Source organism: Cynoglossus semilaevis, chromosome 3, assembly GCF_000523025.1.
Source record: "Cynoglossus semilaevis isolate Cse_v1.0 chromosome 3, Cse_v1.0, whole genome shotgun sequence".
Lineage (NCBI taxonomy): Eukaryota > Metazoa > Chordata > Actinopteri > Pleuronectiformes > Cynoglossidae > Cynoglossus > Cynoglossus semilaevis.
This window is the reverse complement of record NC_024309.1, coordinates 2,210,642-2,232,563: the sequence shown is the minus strand read 5'-3', so window position 1 is coordinate 2,232,563 and position 21,922 is coordinate 2,210,642. Positions and strand designations below refer to the sequence as shown.

At 38.4% G+C, this 21,922-nt stretch overlaps 2 protein-coding genes and 1 long non-coding RNA gene across 9 annotated transcripts in view; 2 read left to right on the top strand and 1 right to left on the bottom strand.

Annotated features, from left to right (window-relative positions):
- The first annotated feature begins 117 nt into the window (after window positions 1-117).
- Window positions 118-4,859, top strand: LOC112486821 (uncharacterized). The gene is made up of 3 exons (XR_003049314.1): window positions 118-929; window positions 4,520-4,649; window positions 4,750-4,859. It is a non-coding gene; the product is annotated as an uncharacterized LOC112486821 (long non-coding RNA).
- On the bottom strand, window positions 1,944-10,463 carry armc3 (armadillo repeat containing 3). 4 transcript variants are annotated; one of them, XM_008307437.3, is made up of 17 exons: window positions 10,007-10,463; window positions 8,960-9,011; window positions 8,731-8,839; window positions 7,955-8,080; window positions 7,469-7,537; window positions 7,202-7,377; window positions 6,896-7,090; window positions 5,891-6,074; window positions 5,664-5,816; window positions 5,481-5,589; window positions 4,782-5,031; window positions 4,498-4,634; window positions 4,070-4,238; window positions 3,877-3,971; window positions 2,794-2,955; window positions 2,526-2,688; window positions 1,944-2,401 (listed from the first exon to the last, which is right to left on the bottom strand). In XM_008307437.3, exons 1-17 carry the CDS (start codon window positions 10,018-10,020, stop codon window positions 2,189-2,191), a joined length of 2,376 nt encoding a protein of 791 aa, XP_008305659.2. In that variant the 5' UTR covers window positions 10,021-10,463; the 3' UTR covers window positions 1,944-2,188. The 4 variants fall into 4 exon arrangements, with proteins under 4 accessions (XP_008305659.2, XP_008305660.2, XP_008305661.2 ...); XM_008307438.3 differs by having other exon boundaries at window positions 2,794-2,940; window positions 10,007-10,461; XM_008307439.3 differs by lacking the exon at window positions 7,955-8,080.
- Window positions 10,464-10,994: 531 nt separating this feature from the next.
- pip4k2aa (phosphatidylinositol-5-phosphate 4-kinase, type II, alpha a) overlaps window positions 10,995-21,922 on the top strand; it is a 26,267-nt gene continuing 15,339 nt past the window's right edge. The window contains exons 1-5 of one of the 4 annotated variants that reach the window (XM_017031700.2): window positions 10,995-13,244; window positions 19,446-19,543; window positions 19,631-19,727; window positions 20,909-21,061; window positions 21,175-21,321. In XM_017031700.2, coding sequence (XP_016887189.2) covers window positions 13,104-13,244; window positions 19,446-19,543; window positions 19,631-19,727; window positions 20,909-21,061; window positions 21,175-21,321 — 636 coding nt within the window. In that variant the 5' untranslated portion in view covers window positions 10,995-13,103. The remainder of the gene's footprint in view (window positions 13,245-19,445; window positions 19,544-19,630; window positions 19,728-20,908; window positions 21,062-21,174; window positions 21,322-21,922) is intronic. The other 3 variants (XM_017031703.2, XM_025054372.1, XM_008307436.3) reach the window with 3 other exon arrangements.

Sequence of the window (21,922 nt, the reverse complement as noted above, 5' to 3'; positions counted from 1 at the left end):
AAGTATATGTCGATTACCCACAGCATTAAAGTATGAACAGTTTTTTTTTGCGTAATATAAACTAATAGGAATATATTTTTATATTGATATTTTTATAAAAACAACACTAATTTCCAAAGTGACAGTAGAATAAAAAAATTAAGATGCACAATACAAAAGGATGAAGTGGTACAAATAAGCAGTAATAAGTTGTGTTTTTTATCTATCAACAAAACAGTAACTAGTTCAATCCCCTGTTGTTTTGTCGTTGATTTATGGTTTACCTGTGTTGCATTTATTCCCATGTTCCGAACACAATTTATGGGATTAAGAGACGTGTTATTAATTAAGTGTTATTTTTTGCATCTTAAATTGACGACAAGTGTAAATCTAAATCTCTGTGAATGGTTGTCTCTCAACGAGATAATGCGATTGACAGAAAAAATGTCCTGGGTGTGATCCAACCTAAAAATATAAATATTTAAAAAGAAAGTCAAAATAATTGACATTTTAATTTAACGTTTGAATCAATTACAAATTAAAATTATAATATTCACAATTTAAATTCTGAACGTATTTTTTCTGTCAGTGAAAAATATACCCAGTAGGTGGCAGCAGTGCTCCTCATAGGACGCATAGTTTTTCAATTCCGATGAAGAAGAAGCACAGTTGTGCTCTTGAGCACCGTTAGCGTAGCTCATAATCATTATCAAACATTTTTATTTATGTGGTATGACATGAGTGAAGGTTGTATTTGAGGGATTTAGTGTAAAAGTTAGTAAGTGGTTAGTGGCTTTTGAAGAGCTACATGGAACAGAGCTATTTTTACCCAGCCAGTAGAATCATCCTCCAGACTGACTATTTATTCATTTTCAAGCCTCCCCATGTCTCCCATGATGCTTTATGGGTGCTGTTGTTTTCCGGGTGTAAACTGAAGCTACGTTTTCAAGGTAAATATAGGTAAGCTATATATATATATATATATATATATATACACACACACACATATATATACATATATATATATATATATACACACACACACATATATATATATATATATACACACACACACATATATATATATATATATATGTATATATATGTGTGTGTGTGTATATATATATATATATATGTGTGTGTGTGTGTGTGCATTATAATATATATGCATTTTCGTCTGTATCATTTTGGGATTTTGAAACCAGATGTTCGCAGTCACTGCATGCAGATAAGCTCTTGTTTGAAGGACCTACAGCCGACAGTTACACATTTGGAATACCCACTGAGCTAAGTACTGGCACAGATCAGTTCAGGCTCTGGTTGCATTTGGAATGCTGGTGCTCTCAACAGAGTTGGCATCAGTAAAGTGCACCACTGTTTCACCATGAAATGCTATCAGCAGCTGCTATCACTTCAGATCAGTTTCTCTTTTCCTGGTTGTGTGCTCCAGTTCCACAGCAAACATTTGGTTTCTTTAAGAAAGTCTATAAATATGATTGGTCTTGGCCCTGTTTACTGTACAGTTTGGCTTCCTGTTTCTACATGATGGCATGTTTGAGGGGAAAAGGGTTTTGGTTCATTGTGCTTCCCTGTTTTTATTGAAGAAGAAAAACCTCTATTATACACACTAAAAAAAAGTATATACATAATAAAAAGATAATTAAACTGAAAACTTAGAAAGAAAATACAAGGGTAGTGGACTTGGACCTGGAGCAGGCCATACACAAAGAATACATGTTACCATTTATTTGAATTTGTGACTTTACCTTTACAAAATTTCCAGGTTTTCTCACACTTAGATCTGTCTGTGCCCTTTGATTTAAGCTTTAAAATGGCAGTGACAAATGCCAAAACCATATTACCCTGTGGGCAGGATGAATGAAAGGTCAATGTCTCCCTTTACTTCAAATTGGACTTTGTTGTTGCAGAGAAATAACGACAGGGAAGCATTTCAGAACTTTGGTGAGTTATATTGTTATGCATTTTATTTTTGTTTCATGTCAGTAATAACAGTTTATTCTAAAGCTAGTCTCTTTCCTACATGATGCAAAAATGGTTGTTGACCATTAAACCAGCATTTTTTTCAGATACACATTTGCAATATTACCCTCTCAATAATTACATTAGAGTAATCTTTCATTCAAATAATAGTGTTTATAACATGCCAGAGGTCACCAGCTGGCCACAGCCCCCAACTTGGTATATTTTCTTATATTGTCTGGTACTTCACAGCAGCAGGTGAATTATTCTCCAATAGGTGTCCAGGCTGGTGCATGAGGTCAATGATGTAGCGCGTTGGTGGTAAATAGCACTCATCAGGGATGATGGAGGGCTTCTGATTAAAGAGCAGCACCTCGTTCCAGGCTCGATTATAGTCTCCACTGACGAGTGTGCAGCTCAAGCCAATGCTATCAGCCAGAAACTGAAAAGTGAAAAACAGGAGATAGTTGTATTGGAATTTGTTCATTAAAGGCAGAGAGAGTATAAAAATACTAAACATGGTCGATGAAAAAAATGAGAACCAAAGGAACAGGATGGGACTCTACCTTGAAGAGAAGCGCCCTGTGGCAGTAGATTCCTTTTTTGATGAATCCAATGGGAATGACATTGGACTGAAGCTGAGACTTGAGCTCACTGATATGCAGCACCCATGTGAATTCATGAAGTTTTTCCCTCTCCACTTCTCCGCCCATGGCTTCACTCACCAACCTGGCACCATAAATACATTTTTAGTTTCATTTTAAGTTACAACAGAACTGACATTGTACTCTCTGCATGTTGGTGAAACGACTATAACCTGCAACATTTCATCACCTGGCCAATGCAGTGTACTGCTCATGTTGATCTTCCTTTAGGAGGATTGATTCTTTCACTTTTCTAATCAGACTTTGCAAGACGGCGTCCTCCACCATCTTCCAGGGCTTCTGTTCAGGAGACTCAGACTGGGAGTCATTTTTCTGTCTGTACAAAGACACACTAAATTGAAGAGGAAATGTCAAGGAAGGCTCAGGGAAATACATTGAATTGAGTTTTTTCAACTGTGTCAGTTGCCACTGATGAAGTAAAACTAGCAGAAACTGGTTTAGACATCTAATGCACATGAAACCATCTTATGATTTCCTGACATCATATAATAAAGAAAAATGTAAAAACAAAAAGCCTATTATAGTAAAATCAGTTCATCCTTGGGTATTTCATTTGCAATTGCAACGGCCTCATATGTAGCAATTATTGATGTATTATGTTTCTTGTATGTACTGTAATGTATTTTGTTATTTTTTCATACGGATTTGCTCAGATAAATAGGCAATTTTTTAAAGCACGTTCCATTTTTTTCTCTTTCGAGCCTGCATGCCTGTGCACTCTTGTGCGTGTTTATGGTTGTCCACAGGTCCATTTCCTTCAACACAAAAGCTCTTTTACTCTGCCTCTGTTGCCATCTTTAAAATAAATGGGATCATTTATCCTGGGAGGCCACACTATTGGGGTGTAAGGAAAGCAACAGGAGAGGAAAAAGGGGAAGAAAAGAAAAGTGGAGCACTGGATTGGAGCAGACAAGAGGAGGGTGAACTAAGAGCCACTATAAATTGTACTGACAAACTAGGTGGCATTGGTAGAGCAGGAACCTGATGTTTCCCCAGTATTTGTTCTGTTGCTGGATTATTTTCAGATTCAGTCAGTTGTTTCCTTTTTGTTTGTTTTGTTTATTATACAGGCTGAAATGTGGACTAAACATTTGCATTTACTTTAGTATGTAAACCAAGACGTGAAACTTGCTGGTAACAAAACCCAAGCACAGATGATTTGGTTTTTAGTACAATCAAATTATGTGTGAGTTTAGAGGGAATTGTACACACAGTCTGAATTTATATCACGACTGTGGCTTGGGACTCGTACTCTGGGGATGTGTTGATAAGAAGAACCGGTCTGTATTGGCCGACTGGCTCCTTATAGAGTTCTGCCAAAGTTAGGACCCTTTGTCCTGCACGGGCCTGAAACAGAGTAATTAATGACATGATGTTAAGTGTATGACCAGTCAGAAGGCTTGAAAATAAATAATATTTTTCTAAATTTTCATAACAATTCTCACCTTCCCAGCATCATAGAAATCATCCCCGATAACATCAGTAGATTCCAAGTGACCCAGCAAACTGTATTTAACAGACAAGTTGGTGTTGAGCAGACTGACCATGGCCTGTTTGCTGACAGCGCTCTGACGGTTGAACGACAGGTTGATTTCCTGCAGAATCTCCAGGGCCCTGAATCACATACACACATCACAAACATATATTTACTGCTATTTAAATATTTACTAGTGAATCTTACATTTGCAGTAATTTACAAATGCATTTGGAAAAAGTTAACCTACACTCATATCAGTGTTTAAGACTGCCAAATGCTGCCATCTCCTGGCCATTTATGAGAATAGCTCCTCTACTGCTGAAGTTGTAAAATGTTTCATGTTTTATATATTCCCAACTCATTTTCATGATCTCATGCTATCTCACTATGTCTTACCCATATCTGCACATCTCCACAGCCAACGACTCATCACGGGCACAGGCAGTGACTGCCATGCATGTGTTGTGCAGCACCTCCCTGTGGTTGGACCTCAGCAAACTGACAAGTGGTGGGAGGCCTCCAGCGCTCTGTAGCTATGTGGAGAAAAGGTGAGCTTTAGCCACTCTGCAGGATCATATTACATACCATACAAGTGAAAAAGTTGTTGAATTTAACATTTGATTCAGCAAGATGGGAATTTCTGTCCAGAAAATGCCAAGTGCAAATGAGCAGATACCAACCTCAGCCCTTGCATCCAAGTCACAGGCCAGTAGAGACACACACAGTGTGACGTTGACCAGGATCACTGTGTCTCTGGACTTTAAGGGCTCCACCAGAGCTCTCATGGCTCCATGTGCTAAAAGGCTGTTGCGAATCCCCAGTTTTTGTGCCATGTTGCCAATTATGGAAGTGGTGTTGGCCACCGTCCTTGGACAGCTGGCAGAGAGCTGCTGGACAAGGAGCCTGTGGCCTCCTGCCTGAAACACTGCCCTGAAAGATGTCATTGGGAAAGATGTGAGCCTGACTACACAATGATAAATACAAACACTTGTAAATATATTCTACATAAAACGTTTCTATTTCAGGAATTCATGAATTCCTTAAACTTCTTACTCTGATCAAAAAACAAAATATAACTAAGTAATGATATATTTCTGGGGGCCTGGAATGAATTCATGGGGTTTTAGGGAATTTTAATGGGGAAAATGCAATCGAGCGGATTGACACACCAGTGCTGTTGTGAAACAGATTAAACTTGTATCTTAAAGCCCCAGTGTAATTGTAAAAACAACTGGCTACAAATAGTTTGTCCACATAACATAACTTTTAAATATTGTTAAATCCTTGTTTTTTGCAAAATATCATAAATTACATGGATTCACTAGAGCCCAGTTTTTTTATAATAAAAATTGATAATTATATATAAAACTCTGACTTACCATATGCCTAAGTGGTTGTTGTACGTTATATTAGAGAGGAGCTCGGTGGCTAACATTATTAGCTCTGGACTCTCAGAATGCAGTGCCTCCACAACTGCAGGGACAGCACCTATAAACACAAGTACGTTGAACTTCCATTGTCATGGTTTTGGTAATGTGAATTAAATGACGGACTGCACATACCAAGTTCTCTAATGCGTTCTATACTAGCTCGGAGGAAGCTCATGGCAGTCACAGCTTGACAGGCAGATGTTTTTATATTGATGTCCTCCTCACTGAGAAGTTCCACTAGAATCTTCTCCACATTCTGCTCATGCAGCAGTTGACGATTTTCAGCTAAAGTCACAAACATACACAGATGTGGAAACATAGTTGATAAACATGTCATGATTTGTTTCTCCCTCTCTTACACATCTGAGCGACCCTAGCGATGCATTTGATGGCGTTAGACTGGATTTCAGGTTCACTGGGAACAAGGAGAAAATTCAACAGCCTGATCAGTCCTCCATCCTTATGAATCAGCAGAACACTCTCAGTGTCAATCAAACAGTTGGATACTATATTTAAGGCTTCGGCATGAAGGTCGTTGAGTTCCTGTTAGGACAAAAAAAAACAATAGAAACAAAAGGTTATTCAAGGTGAACATTTGCCAGCTGACCATTTGAGCGCAGGGTGTACACTGAGGCAAAACAGGCCACAGCAGACTTATAATTAAAAGTGCTTACACACAGGAATATCAAAAGTAGGGGACATTCAACTGCAATGAGTAATGGCTTCAGATAAAAAGCAGGTGATGTTGGATAGGTTTCATTAAATAACACACAACAAGAAAATTACAATAATTGACCCAACTGCATTCCAGGTGATCTTAAAATGTGTGGCTCTGAACATTATCAAACCGTTTCAAATCAAGCTCAAGTTTTAATGTGAAAGAAGGAATATAGTCCTCTGACAGGAAATGTTGAAATGATGCAGCACAATTGGGTAATCTTGACCATGAACCTTAATAATTATAGACCAGGAAACTCAAGTAATCACAGAGGAGCAGGACAATTTTAAAGAAACTGTGAAAAATATGAGATAGCCAGCATATTTAAATATTGTTCAACCTTGTTATTACAAACTATAGAACTATTTTCTATTATTCCCATCTTTGTATTTGTTTTCTTTACATATTTCTGTTTTTTTAATCAGTATATACATTATACATATATATATGTCTAATATTTTCAAATGTATCAGGCCTATGGTATACTGATATATTAATGCATTTGATTTTTTACTGTAATTTTTATTTATTTATTTTTTAAGTCTGCTGAAATAGACAGTGCTAATAGGAAAGAAGACTATTTTTACTAACTGTTAAATGCCCCTCAAAATCATTTACCCTGTGTCTTACACACACACACACTTACTGAGTCATTAAGGATGTCCATGATCTTCTCAAATCCCTGCTCCTCTCTGAATTGATCTCGTGAATCTCTGTCAGTTGTGACACTCTGCAACGTTTCTAAAGTCAACTGCTGAATGACAGGGTACTCCGAATTCAACAGTTCCAGAAGTGCAGTGATCACACCCAACGCATGGGCTGTTGTGCGACACGGGTAGTGCTTTTGATTCACAGCAGATCCAGGGAAAAAGAAAATCATTAGAGACCAAATTAGATATATGACTAATTCATAAAGCTCTGACATCACTTGACCCCAAAGACCTTAATTCACCTCGAGAAGGTTGAAGATGACTTCCAATGAGTTTTTCTGAACATCTGGGTCTGTACTGGTGAGAAGCTCAATGAGTGGTGGGAGGCCATCCTTGGCAAAGATCTGAACCTTGTGTACAAAATCCACTGACAGACAAGCCAGGCATAGTGTTGCATGTTCATGGACCACTGGTTCCTCTTAAAAGAAAAAAAACAGCATGTTGTCAATTCAATTCTAAATTTTGACAATAACTACAGGTACGATTGCCTTGCATTCAAAATAACTCACCTTCAGGAGACAAGTTGTCTATGAGTGATTGAATGATGTCAATGTTTTTCAGTACAGTCTTTACTTCATCTTGGATAAAAGCAAAAAGACGGTTAAACAGTTAATGACCACTTTGTCAGTCACCTACTCACATCTACAGCCATGTCAGGGAGTACAGTTAGGTCATACAAAAAAATTGTATGACCCAACTTATGATAATTAGATAGATAATTGGATAATTAGGGTAAGGTGTTTTAAATATATTAGTATGACGCTATGTGGCTTGCATGTGATAGATGACAGTTAAAAAATGCAAAGATCTGAATAGTTTTTTTTTAAATTTCATTAATTCATTATGCTGATTTAAACAGAAAAAATGTGGAACTTTTCAGCTGGGCCCTCTTTCCGACACCCTTTATCTGGAGGCACTGCCTGCCATTCCCCTCTTCAGTGCACAGGAAGTAGTCAAATGTGCATTAATGAAATGCTGCATATAATCTGACCAACCATTAATGACCATGCTGCCCAGAGCCATGAAGGCATAGCGTTTGATCAGCTTGTTGGTGTGAGTGATGAGCTGACAGAGAGGCTCCAATGCTCCAAGTTCCAGCAGAAAAAACTTATCCTCATCACCTAGCAACAGAAAGAGGTTTAGTGTCTCTGGTTGTATGAGTAAAGTTCTGAACCTAAACTACACCAAAGAGAGGACAAGAGCATAGCCTGAAAATTATGGTTTCAACATTTTGGCAGCACTGTACGGATGTCTTAATAAGAGCTAATTATATGGCAGGGTAAATCTTACTGGAACTGACTGACCATATGTGCTTTTTGTAGAATTACAGAAGGGCCAATACAAGTCAATGAGGGTCACTGTACATTTATCCTCATTTCGGATATTGTCACATGATAGAGTGCTAAGAACTGTACAAAATGGTGGTTAAAATGAATTGTAAATTCACCTTTCTAGGATGTCGTTACATAGACCACGTTGGTTCATGTTTTTACACTAGCCAAAGGCAGACACACTTCTGTGTTTTAATGATAACTTGGAGCTACCATGTGTTCTCGTACATGCCTGGACAGGAATCTGGAGATAAGGGACATTCAACCATTAGATGTTGTTCCACTATTTGCCTTTAGGATTGCCTGTAGTAATTAAGACATAAGTGCCAGAGAGATTTGTGTGGACTAATGCTATGAGCTGGTCAGGGTCAGGGCCCAGAGCTGTTTTTCAGTTGGAGACAGTCCCTGGCATGTAGGGATGTAGAGTGTAACAGCTGTACCTTTCTCTGCAAATGCATGGGTTGCTTCGCAGGCTTTTATTAAGATGTCCTCCTCTGGTGATCTCAGCAGTAGGACTGCTGTTTCTGGAGTTTTGCCTACAGTCTCGACCTGTTGCCAGCACAAACCAGAGTAATGAAAAGAGAGCATGGGGGTTTTGGTGCCTTTGTGTAGCACATCCTTACATTTATTACATTTTTTTCAGTTCATTTAATTACAAAAGTTACTCACCAACTCCAGGGATTGATTTTCACTGTCCTTCTTTTTCCCTTTCTTTGCCATACTATAAAATATGAGAGTCACTGAGTTATTTCTTATAATAACTACAAGTCAAAACAATTTCTCTAATGAACAAAATAACTGCCACTTCAGATAAATTAATCATCTGTTTTGATGTCTGGTTGTAGCTTTTTGGTTAACTGATAAGATTATTGCCTTTGTTGAGATTCCGTCTCCTTGTAAAATTGGAAGTGTCAAATTATCTGTTTCCTTTGATGTCATCCCCTGAGTACACAAGGACGATGTCATAAATATACATGATCTAGAAATATCAAGGACATTCTAGAATGTGAATCAACAACTGTTCTTGGATGTGAGGAGGTCATCATTCATTACAAACGTGTTTTAAAGCCTTGAAAACCTAAAAGAAAAAAAATGGCAAAATTGTCAGGGATACAAACAAATGTAAATCAGCTGCTAATACAACCTAAATAACAACAGGAGACATCACATTTACGTGATCTCATGGTGCCACATTGTGAATTATATGACACCACATTACTCAGTATCTGTTCTGTTTTTTTGTTTGTTTTGTTTTTTTATATCAAAATCTTTTAGCCACAACACATTCAAAACAACTGCAGAATTCCACATATTGGAATGTTCCATATTCCATATGACCAAAAACAAATTTTTTTTTTCTACTTGATGATAAATGAGACATTTGGGCTCTGACTGCACTAATGACATTACACAGTCGTGAGTTAGATTGCATGACTGAATTTTGATTCAGTGTGTGTGTTTTTCTGAAAACTGGCAGTAGAGTGCATTTTGTTCAAAAGGACAAAAAAGTTAAGCTAAAGCACAAATTCCGATGGTTTAACTACTAAATTCCTCATGTTTTTCATCTGTTTTATTTTTTCTATCCTGACATAAACATTTTCATTATGCTGCAAAAAAAGGTTAAAAAACAGAAACAAATATCAATGTATTGAAAATCTAACCTCAGTGCTAGTGTTCACATTTAGAATAACAACTTGTGCATACGTGGTGACTTACCTATGTTTTTCCATACTAAGGGGAAGACTTAAGAGCTGAAGCAGCACAGCAGAAGAACATGAAGTTGCATGTTTTGGAGGTGACGCTATGTTGCTAGGTAACAGTGGCCATGGGACCTATGCCATAAAGAGCAAGGGAGTGCTGCAATTCTTCACACAAGCTCTTTCTTCCTCTCTCTCTCTTCTCTTCTTCTCTCATTCACTATTTTCCTCTTGCTACAGCACAGCTTGTGATCTCTGTGACAGAGCTGTGGCTTCCTTTGCACCTTTATGTGGTTATTTCTGGGCTAACATTAAGCTATTTCTGGTCCAACTATGAATTAACCTTTGGCCACACTCAATCATTGTCTTACTATGAAAAATAAGTGACTTATACACCAAACTATTGCAGTATGTGTTTGGGATTTCCAACTTTTCTTTACTATTTTTCTTCAAAAGTTTCATATCTGTAGAAATCATCCTCAAACTGCATGTTAAAATAAATTAAATTATTATATCTATAACATTAAAATGTACTACATTGTTTGTTAAAATTTATTGCAGAGAGTTGAAATATGGCCTCAGACCTAACATACAAAGCAGTAAATATTATTTAATAAGTGCAGCTGTATTTAGTAGGTTGTTATCTGTTTGAAATGACCATCTGATGAAGCTCAGCTAAAGCAATCTATAAATGGGTCGTAAAGGGGGATGGGATGATGTATAATTCTAATGCATGATTCGTTGTGAAGCCAACGCAAGCCGGGACTGTTATGTACTGTAACACGCAGCACAGCAGGCTGGGACCCTATGACAGAACAGGTGTCTATGCACAAGGGTGAATGCATCTGCATTTGATTAACATATAGACATAGGTAAATGCTATGCCACACCAACGTTAATGTTCAGAATGGATCTTCCAATTGGTTTTTCTGTTTGACATTTCCCGCCTGTTTAGTCGTCTTTATAAATTACCATGTGGGTAAATTACCATGCTTTGTTCTTAAATGAGAGCAGGATGAGGGAGGGGAAAAAACAAAACAAAAAAACAACTGCTGATTGATCGAGGAACATACACAAACGCTGAAGCTCATTTTACCCAAACACACACAAACACACGGTGGTCTTTACACACATTCTTTTATTCCACAACACTATAAATACACTGACTGAGTGACGCACTGAAGGCCACACACGGCCGACACAGCCCCCAACACTTACTGCACAAATAGCTGCATGAAAATATTTCTCTAATTCCTGGCGGTGTCCACAGTGTAGGTCTTTCTTCTTGTGCTGTGATAAACGTCGGTGGCCTTTCATCTGATGTTTGTGACTGAGTAACGCTCGTCTGAGAGCCCATCTTCCCCCGCCTCTGTCCCTCATAAATCGCATGAAATACCCAGTACGGCCCTCTTTCCTCCATTAACCCTCCCCAGTTTCTTCCACCCAGTCCATCCCCCTCCCCATTCTCTTCCTCCTGAACGAGTGATCAATTAAGGCGCTGTCCAGCACTGGATGCGAGTCAGCACTTTCCCGGCTCCTCCTATGCCCTCACTTTGTCATTTTTCTCTTCTTTTTGGCCGTCGTGCCAGGCTCTGTCAACAGAGAGCCAGGGAGAGAACACAGCAGCCCAGAGGTGATGGGGGGAAATAGTGAGCATTTGTTATTTTCAAGATGAGAAACTGTCTGTACAGGTGTGACTGCTCGGGTGTCAAAATGTGCCGGGAGGAATGCATCCTACTGAAGAAGATCCTTGACGGGGGAAGTGAAACCAGACAGAAAATAGAGAGAGGTGTGGAGTTAAACTATTTGTAGAACTTCCCCTACACATTGTGTAGCAGCTTACATTGACCACAACAGAGAGAGACACTGAGTCAGTAACTGAGTAAACGCCATGACCAACGGAGTCTTGGGGCAAACACAAACACCAGTGAATGCAAATGTCTTAGGCCACGTCCAAGTTAAACAAAAGTGGAATTCCGTGATTTAGTTCTCTGTACGTTTTCTTAGCAGTAACAATACGGTGGATTTGACCTATAAAACAAAACCAGGACATAAATACTCAACTGTCCATCTGCATCAAAGACAGAATTCAGGACAGATGGAGTACCATCTGGAGCAGCATCAACAGAGGCGCTGAATCAAGACACCAAGCATCAGCTAGCTTGATTGTCGCTGTTACATACATGCTGTCAATAGCTGGGTCCAGTAATAGGAGGAAGGGAGGGAGGGGTTGCAGCGAATCAGCGCTGCAGACCGAGCTCCGCGCTTACACTGTCACCTCCCCTCGGTCCAGCTGTCATTTGACAGCGGCACACATGAGCACCACTGTTATTGCAGTGGTGAGTCTTTGGTACCTGTGTGAACATACGTCTAAACACCGTTCAGTTCACGGACATAACAGGATACGCGGCTGTTTCTCCAGAGAGAGAACGATCGGCGCAGTAGGTGTAGTGCGCAGCTATTACTAGTTAGCATCGTAGGCTAGCAGGGGTTTGAGCGGACTCGGTCGGTGGGCAGAGTGCGCAGGCGAAGGTCGGTGCGGACTAACGTTAGCTGGATATCCGGAGCCATCAGCCCACCATTTTTTTGCTCGAACGGTTCGGTTTAGAGCTGCGTGACGCCTCACCCGTTCTTTCTTGTGTCACTGCCCTGTGTGTTTTTTCGTTTTATGTCGATTTGGCTCACATTTCTGTGCCGATGTGTTGCTAGCCTAGCAAGCTAGCGGGCAATGCTAACGGCAGCTAAGTGATAGAGAGCTCAGAGCTCCAGGAGAGGGAAGGAAGGAAGAGAGGTGACTTATGATGTGGGCTGAGGGAGGCGACCATCTCAAGAGGAGCAACTATACTAACTTATAACACATAGCAGTGTTGTTTCTGCCCTCCACACCTTTTCTCATCGTCATTGAAACACAGCGTCCGCCTAGCTGCGCGGGGCGTTGGATGAAGAAAAAGAACTGGGACGCTTTGATTTCCGACCAGGCTAAATGAATAGTGTTGGGTGTTGCTGAGTCGTGAACCGGTGGCTGCTGTGCCAGTTTCAAGGAGGCAAGAGGGATACCTAGAGCGGATTATCGGATATTAAAGGGACAGTCTTGCTTTCTTTCGTTACTGTTGAAGATGGCTTCAGCAAGCAGCATTGCCGCATCCATTGCGAGCAAAACGAAGACGAAGAAAAAGCACTTCGTGGCTCAAAAAGTGAAGCTGTTCCGTGCCAGCGACCCTCTGCTCAGCGTGCTTATGTGGGGAGTCAACCACTCGGTAAGTCAGGCCATCCTTTCTAATTTTTACATAACAGTGTTTGATGTTTTATTCTGATCTTTGAGCTAATGTCTGCTGTGAACTATTAGCCTTTATATTGTTGCAACACTGAGATGTGTCAGCGCTGGAGTGTGTATGTGTTAGAGTGGGCGATTTGTCAACTGTGTTTTGGCTTCCTGTTGTGCACATGTTGGATAAGCTTTTACAACTCATGTCATAAAAAGATCTTCCCATCCATGTAAGACAGCTTATCTGTACTCTCTCTTTCTTCCCCAAATACTTGCACTGGACCAGAACTCATATGTTGGAGTGAGAAAAACCAAAACAACACAGACTAAACTAATACTAAGACTTATGTGCATCATATATTATATATGGTATTTGAACCTTGATCAGTGATCAGAGGCTGTGTTCAACATAAACGTAGCATTTGTAGTAAAACCATTTTGTGTTTGCTCTGTGTTTCTCTGTGGTGTTAAAGAGAAAAGAGAACTGCTTGTGTGAAGAAAGGAAGAGAAATAAAAGTGACCTGCAGAACAAAACAGTTTCTACTTGTTTGTACAAAGCTGTTCTCTTGTACAAAGAGTCATACAGTGTAAATGATGGCAGCAGTGTCTTACAAAAGCAAATTATTGTTGCCCTTTGACACAGGATTCTGCTGTGCTTGCTTTTGTTTCATGTGACATCAGTTCACAGAAAGTATGCACAGTGTGGTAAAAAATATAGTGCACAGTTAAGGGGGTTGCCTTTGTATAAACACAAAAAACATTGTTACAAATTAATAGTTGTAAACATTGGTACAGCCATGTACATTTGTGTAACTGCTCGCTTGGCCTGTAAATTGTCTTTTTAGTGTCTTTTATGTAAGCATTCTCAAAGAAATCATGGCAAACTCCTTTCCTTTTTTTTGAGTTCATGACTTGGCTCCTGATTTTAGGCCTCTATGCCCAACTACATAGGCAAACAAAGGACAGAAAATACATGAGGCAGTTGCAGTGCCATTTCAACTTCTAGAAAGCCATGGTTACGTGTATTTAAAATTTCACTTGTAATTCTGGGAGCTTTTTTGCATAAAAACATATAAGAAAGCACTTCTTTTGGCATCGTAACATGATGATTATAACATGACAATTTTGCAACTTCTTTTCCAATATCAGTAGCTATTTTCACCCAAACAGCCCAGAAACACAGTCTCATTGAGTTGAAAGGTCACAGCTAGTTCAGACATGTCTGTAACAACAGCAGGACAGAATGTTTAAACTTCTCTTGACGGCTAAAATTTTGATTCGACACTTACACTGACATTAGAAGACTGCAGTGCTGATTATATTGGTAACAATGAGAACAAGTAAAGATGACAGTAAACCCATTTAAAACCCATTACAAACACGCTGTATAGTGGCACGGACAAAGTTTTAAAGACACTGTATATTTGTATAGATCATGGATGTAGTATTTTTGTTATTTAATGTCTGAACTAGCGCATATAATTTAATACCTCATATCTAATCCAGATTAAATTATTATCTTTGAATTAAAGTTTGTGTGTAAAATGTGTTGTATGTTTAATATAGTGTCATGTGTTAAAGTTGTCAGTCTTGCCTTTTATGCTTCTGTTTCAAGACCATAAAAAACTTCACATTCAAAAGGATCTACATGTTCAAACTTTTCTCTTGCATTGCATAACTGAGCGGGCACATTTTCTTCTTATGCCTTAGGCTACTTCTACTGCTGTTTTTCTCATCACTTGATAAGGGACTCGGCCTCTCATACCATTGACAAAATGAAATTGACATTCCACAGCAAACGTCACTGTTTGGCTACAACAGTTTAAGGTTTAAATGAAAAGTTTTTTTGTAAAAGGAAATTAGAAAAAAAATAGGGCACCCTGTATGTTATGTTCTGTAGAGAAAAGGTGGAAACACTTGCACATAACAGGCAATATTTATGTTGGAATTGTAAACTATGCCAAAATATCTTGGTCTAAAAACATTCATTAATGAACTAAGCTAAAGAAGTTATAATAATGACATTACAAATAAGAACATCTCTAATCACTAAAGGCTATGTTTTACTAAGTTTACTGATTATGTTTGGTTTGAATTTGTATTTCGCTATTGCTGCTGTGTAGATTTGTCATTGCTGGGGAAACTGCATTTTCACATCTTTATGTCTAATCATAGCTTTGACTCAAGCAGCTACAACTGCTGCTTTCTGTGAAAATGACAAACTGTGTTTGATGTCATTTAAATTTTCCATCATTGGCCAACAGCTTTGGTAAGGTGGTTAACATTAGGTCATGCATTTACAAAAAAAGAAGTACTGTGTGACGTTAAAGGTATGATGAGATAACTTTATATGCGAGTACAGTTTTATTACTAAATTGTACTCATATGCTGCAGCCACTTGTCATGCAAATAAATATATATATAAATAATAGATAAGTTAAGTTGTAGAATTTAATTATTTTTACAAATGTTTTTATACGATATAAACTGCTACATATGGTTGAGTTGAAATGAATCCCTTGACAGTGAGTAAAATAGTGCACTTTATTTAAACATGTTTGAATGTTTTTTTCCTACTTCCAAACAAATGCCAAAGACATACAATAAGTTCCCTGAAGAAATGTGAACGACAAATGACCAAAAAAAGATGCATGCAACAACAAAATAATTTACAAAACACTTGGAAGTACAACAAAGAGTAGGAACAAAACCTTTAGCCTAGCAGCTGACGTCGTCTTGGAGAATATCATAGTCAGAATTACCCCAAGTTATTGTTAATTTGTCCATGTGACTTTTGTTGTTGTTTATTGATGAATACGTCAGATATGGCTGTCTGTGACATAGTACAACAGAAGTAAATGCATCGGTATTCCCCAAAGTATGACTTTTCAAGTCTACCATACATCACCAATCATGCTGTTTCATTTAGGTCTTGCCACAGCCTCTTTTTGTGTCATCTTGTTCAGTTGGCTTTCCTTACCTGTCCATCTGTGTTCATGTCTTTGACTCAGTAGCTGAGTCTGGTCCCGTGGATTGCATAAGAGGTGGTTTCTATAAATATCTAAAAAGTCACCTCTACTTATTATGTGTGAGGAGAATGGGAAATCAAGGAAAATGTCTCAGTCTTTGATAAACAAACCTTTAAAAATATTTTGTAATCTACTTGACATTTATTCTCTGAAAAAACGTAAACCTCTTCTTTTTGTAATTGAGTTTGCATTTATGCCAGCATTTAGCGTATGCACAATTTAGAACTCATTTGTGTCTGTGTCTTTGTGTTCCCCCTCCAAGCTGAGGCACTGTGCCAAGGTGTACACATATCTAAATGCTATGCAACGTGTTGCTTAATTGTCTGGTACAGGGCTGGCTTTCTACCTTGAGCTTATTTGTTGCACAGTCAGTGTAAACCGCTGTAGCCTTTAATGGTTTGCTTTCCCAGCCCTGGCATTACACCATAGTCATTGAGATTTCTGTTTGTTTGACAACCCGTTGATTACAACTGTGATCTTCATGTTTCCAGTCATTTGTCATTTACTGTTTTAATGTGGATGTTGGTTTGACTGTCAAAAATAAATATATAGCTCCTTTTTGCAATGCTAACATGAAATCCTTCACTTGCTCCTTCTCTTTTTATATATTTTACTATCTGACAATTTCTACATTAGTTCAACCACATTTTAAAACTAAATGTAATTAAATCACTGATTAGATGGCTTATCAAACTTAACTTAAACCTGTGGTTCCCAACCCCACATATTGTTACAGGTGACATACTGTATGCTTGGATTAATGACTTAGCAAATGATGCATTGTCAGTGTAAGGTCAGTTCTACACCCGACACAATGTACTACAGATATTTGCCCTTTGGTTTTCAACTGTTGTCTGTAAAGGGTAAATCTATAATAGACTAGGCGTATACACAGTAAATTATATGTTGATATGTTGTGTTGTGCAACACCAGATTCCTATAGAGAATATTTGCACCTGTCCTGGCAATTTCATGTTCTGTCAGTTATTATAATGCTCTAGAATTAGAAGATCACTCTATTGCCTTATGTACATTGCAGTGTACCACACCTAGAAAAAACCGTTACAAAATAAGCTGTATAAATTGTGTGCATGTTGTAGTACTGTTATGACTGACTGTAGTCCTGTTCTGACTGTGATTTTTGTTTTTAATTTTTGACTTTTTACATATCTCATACATATTTTGCAATGTGAAATTAATACAATTTTTTAATATTAAAAGGGAAGATTTGCATTCAAATATTTCCCTTTTATTGTGTTTAACAACTGGGTAATTTACATTTCATGTTTTCTTTTTATTAAATGTTGAAAGTGTTATTTTTGCCAAGATTTGTGGGCTCTTAGTGCAAGTCATCTATGTGTTACTGTTCAGAGAGATAACACTGCGCCATGCTGCTGACAGAGCACACTCTCTTCACTAGTTTCCTGTCCAATGGAGAAACTGCACACACTTTCTTTGCTTTGGGCCGGAAAACCAGAACTTATTACCATGGAAACAAACAGGAAGTGGTGGTGTGAAACTTTTTGCAAGTTTGATAGCTGCAGGAAGATGAGCGTGGATGTGTCTAATTAAACAAAACTACACATGGCATAAAGGAGGCACAAACACAGTAGATAAAGCTAGAGTTTAATTTATTCCTGGTCATTTCCACATTTCTTATGTACACTCAGGTTACTATGGTAACTTGTTGTATTATTCTGTGGACTAATGTTCCCACAGTAAAGAGTGTGTGCCGGCCAGTGCCAGTGCCGAAGCTGCCCTTGTGTGAAACACAGCTTTTGTTGATTAGGCGACATCTCCCCAGTGTGTACCCAGAATGCACCTGTGCTATAGCAACACTGTGACGTCTGTGTCTGGTGTCAGTAACACTAGGTCACAAAAATATTCACTAGCTGTCTCAATTATGCCTTTTCCAGGACTCTTTATGTTATCATGGTTTTTTTTTTCTATCTCTTTTTTTTTCGTTATTGTTTTTCTTGCAGCTGAGAAGCTTATAATTGAGCTTAGAACTTGAATATCTAATATTCTAATATATATGAATATGAAGTGGATAGATATTAGATTGAATTACAACTCACCTCATGTTACACACTGGAAAAATGCACCAATGCACAGTTTTTTTGCTGTATGTGGTTTCAAAATTTGTGAATAGTTCACAAAAGCATTTTATCCACATTGTATGCATTTAGGTTAAGGTGCAGCCTTTGTCATATAGGTTGACCTTTGATAATGGCTTACTTTATAACACAACCTTTGTAATTATTATACATCTGTAACTCACTGTATTTGAATGTGTTCAGTGAAGGCTAGTTTTGTCTTCATACTGTATTTTAACATAATTTTCTGAGATAATGATTTTTATGGGATATTTATTTGCTGGGGATAATGGTAGTGAAGATAAAATTATTACGTATAGTTATCCTCAGCAATGGTACAATACATGTCTTTTATAACACAATTTTTAGACCAAACCAACGCCATTAGCATTACGTTTGTGATTATTGTTAACATCAATTTACCTTCATGAATATTTGACTTTGTTGAAGGCACCTGCAGGATAAGTGTGACTGGTGGAATGACAGGTTATTAATAGACTAATACAAACTGCCAGACTCCCTGCCTGCAGCCAACCACATCTATGAAGAGTGCACACACACCCAGCCTGTTTCATGCTGTGCCTGAGTCATAACAAATGTCAGGTCTCTACCGCCGTGTGATGCATGGCTAGGTCCAAACAAAACCCCTGCAAAGCACCTTATGTCGTTGATAACCCACTGTGGAGTCACTGTACAAGGTTTATTCAAGTGTCTAGGAAAATAGCATGCATTCAATGTCTGTGGTAATCATTAGGTTTTCTGTCAAATTAGTTGTGTTTATGGTGTAACTCTCCTGACAGCCCTGAACTCAATATCTCAAGTGTCTAGGAAAATAGCATGCATTCAATGTCTGTGGTAATCATTAGGTTTTCTGTCAAATTAGTTGTGTTTATGGTGTAACTCTCCTGACAGCCCTGAACTCAATATCTTGTGAATTCGAAATGTTTTTTTTTTTTATGTACCAGCATCAAACGATTCAATGCATTGTGATTTAACTTACGAGTTTTAGATTGATCTCTCGTCTCCAATGAATCACTGACCTTCTCCTGTTTCTTCTTTATCTTCCAGATAAACGAGTTAAGCCATGTTCAGATTCCCATCATGCTCATGCCTGATGACTTCAAGGCCTATTCAAAGATCAAAGTGGACAACCACCTCTTTAACAAGTACGACCTTTTATAGGGTATTCTAACATAGTTCAGATTCCTGTGTGCTGTAAATATTCACACATTTATAACTGTGTTTGTACAAAGGGAAAACATGCCCAGCCATTTCAAGTTTAAAGAGTACTGCCCCCTGGTGTTTCGAAACCTCAGAGAGAGGTTTGGCATTGATGATCAGGACTTCTTGGTATGTATTTGTAAATAAAAACTGACAGAAAACCTTTAAAAGCTCCTGCTAGATCAAATCTCTGTTTCCTTTGTTATTGTATGTGTCCGTGTAAATATTCATCACAAACTTAAAGCTTGCCTTCCATCACCTTTAAACACAAGTAATGGACTCAGATTTTTGTATTCTAAACATGTGTTTCACCTTTTCCTTTGTTTCAATTTCTGGATTTCTTTGTTATTTTCCACTCTTTGTTCTTGCAAATTTCCATTCCTAGTGCATGCAATGTGTTGGCAGTATTTAGAGGTCATTGTGTCCCAACCCAGAGCAGCTGTTCTTTTCACGTTTACATTAGGGTTTAGCAGGCTGAAGAGGGTGGGCAGTCAGGTGTCTAGGTGGCTGTCAAAATGTTGTTATATTCTGTTTTATTTAAAATGGCACACATCATTATCATCATTACAAGTAACTGCAAGCCTCTCACCCCTTTGAATGACATTCATCAATTAATTTTACTTTTATTGCAGTGTCTCATAGTTTTAATATTGTCAATGAGGTGAGACCAAATTAGCATTTCCCCTCTGCACATGAGAGCAGATGCCCAAAGTGCTGAGTGCACTAAAACATTAAAACTAAAACATGAGAAAGTCCAAAGCTTTACCGTTGTGCCAGCCTCAGGCAACAGGCCTCTTTAACATTTCCAGCCTGTGAGTCAAACCACATCAGTGTTCCAGCATCTGGGTGAATAGGTGGGTTTTTACGATTTCAGGGACCTCTTGAAACATGGTTAAATGAGCTTTTGGCATCTGAACACAACACATGACAAGTATCTTGACAATTAATTTAATACTGGCGTCAAAGCCAGTATTAAATAAGGGCTCACTGTTCCATATAAGAGTTGCAGAGGGCAGAGGACATTCCTGGAGAATGACACATTGGACCAGGGATGTTGGAGATCATGTTTCTTTTGACCTCCACAGTCTGGACAGCAGCTGTTTTTGTGTCTATGAGCCGCTTTGGATGGGTAAAAAGTGGGGGGTCAGAATTCCATATGTTCATCATAGATGCTTGAAGGTGGTCATATACCAAAAAAGGTAGAGCTGGAACATTCTTAGTCAGGTTGTATCATTGTATATAGTTTTCAAAGCACCTAAACATTGTTTCATAAAGTGAATTAAATATCCTTATTTTTTCTGTGTTTTCAGAATTCTCTGACACGTAGTGCTCCGCTGAACAGTGAAGCCCAGGGACGAAGCGGTGCACGCTTCCACACTTCTTATGACAAACGCTATGTCATTAAAACCATCAGCAGTGAGGATGTTGCAGAAATGCACAACATTTTGAAGAAATATCATCAGGTGGAAAATTCATAGCATGTGTGCATCATTTGCTAAATTTTAGCCCTTTGGCTATTTGTCTGTATCTTACTCTTAAAATTGAATTAAATTACTTTTCTTTCTTTTTTTTGTAGTTCATTGTGGAGTGCCATGGTAACACGCTTCTGCCTCAGTTTCTGGGGATGTACCGGCTGACTGTGGATGGAGACGAGACATACATGATAGTTACCCGCAATGTTTTTTCCCACCGCCTTTCTGTCTACAAAAAATATGATCTCAAGGTGAGAGAATGGAAATGTTACAACACACTAAACTCACTTAAACAAAACACCTCTGCCGTCTGTAGCACCAGAGATGGTGTATGTCCTTCATTAGTACTGTTTCCTGATTATAGCTCTGTGGAAAAAATATTGACTTCAATAATGCAATGATAGTGACAAATGCACATCTGAAGCACAGGATAAAGGCTGAGTGCGAATACTTCCTTATATGGACTTGGTACAAAATTCTGTGAGATCATAAGCATGGAATTTCATTCTGTCTGCATTTTGATTTCCTCACTTGACACTCATCCAGCCAACCTTTGCAGAGAGTTCTACAAGGTAAAGACATGTTACTAAACTTGATTTACCCGCTTAGAATAGGCTCTATCAGCTGTGAGGAAATCACAAAAATCTGATCTATACAGAAGAACACAGATGATCTTCTCTTAAAATAAACAAAACTGTATAAATGTGACTCCTTATAGGAAAAAAACAACATATAATTACTAAGGCAATGGATTAAAAGCCTCAACAAAAAGCGTCGCCAACCTAAGCTCTTAGACTCAGCTGCCTAATCGGCTGAGCCACATGCCCAAGAGTGCCTACAAGCATGATAATA

Excerpts from the sequence above, each read along its gene's own strand:
- armc3 (XM_008307437.3), bottom strand. Across the intron at positions 7,538-7,954 it reads GGGCAGCATGGTCATTAATG|ATGAAGTAAAGACTGTACTG; the intron begins GTTGGTCAGATT and ends CTTTTATCCAAG. Across the intron at positions 6,075-6,895 it reads TGGACATCCTTAATGACTCA|GAACTCAACGACCTTCATGC; the intron begins GTAAGTGTGTGT and ends TTGTCCTAACAG.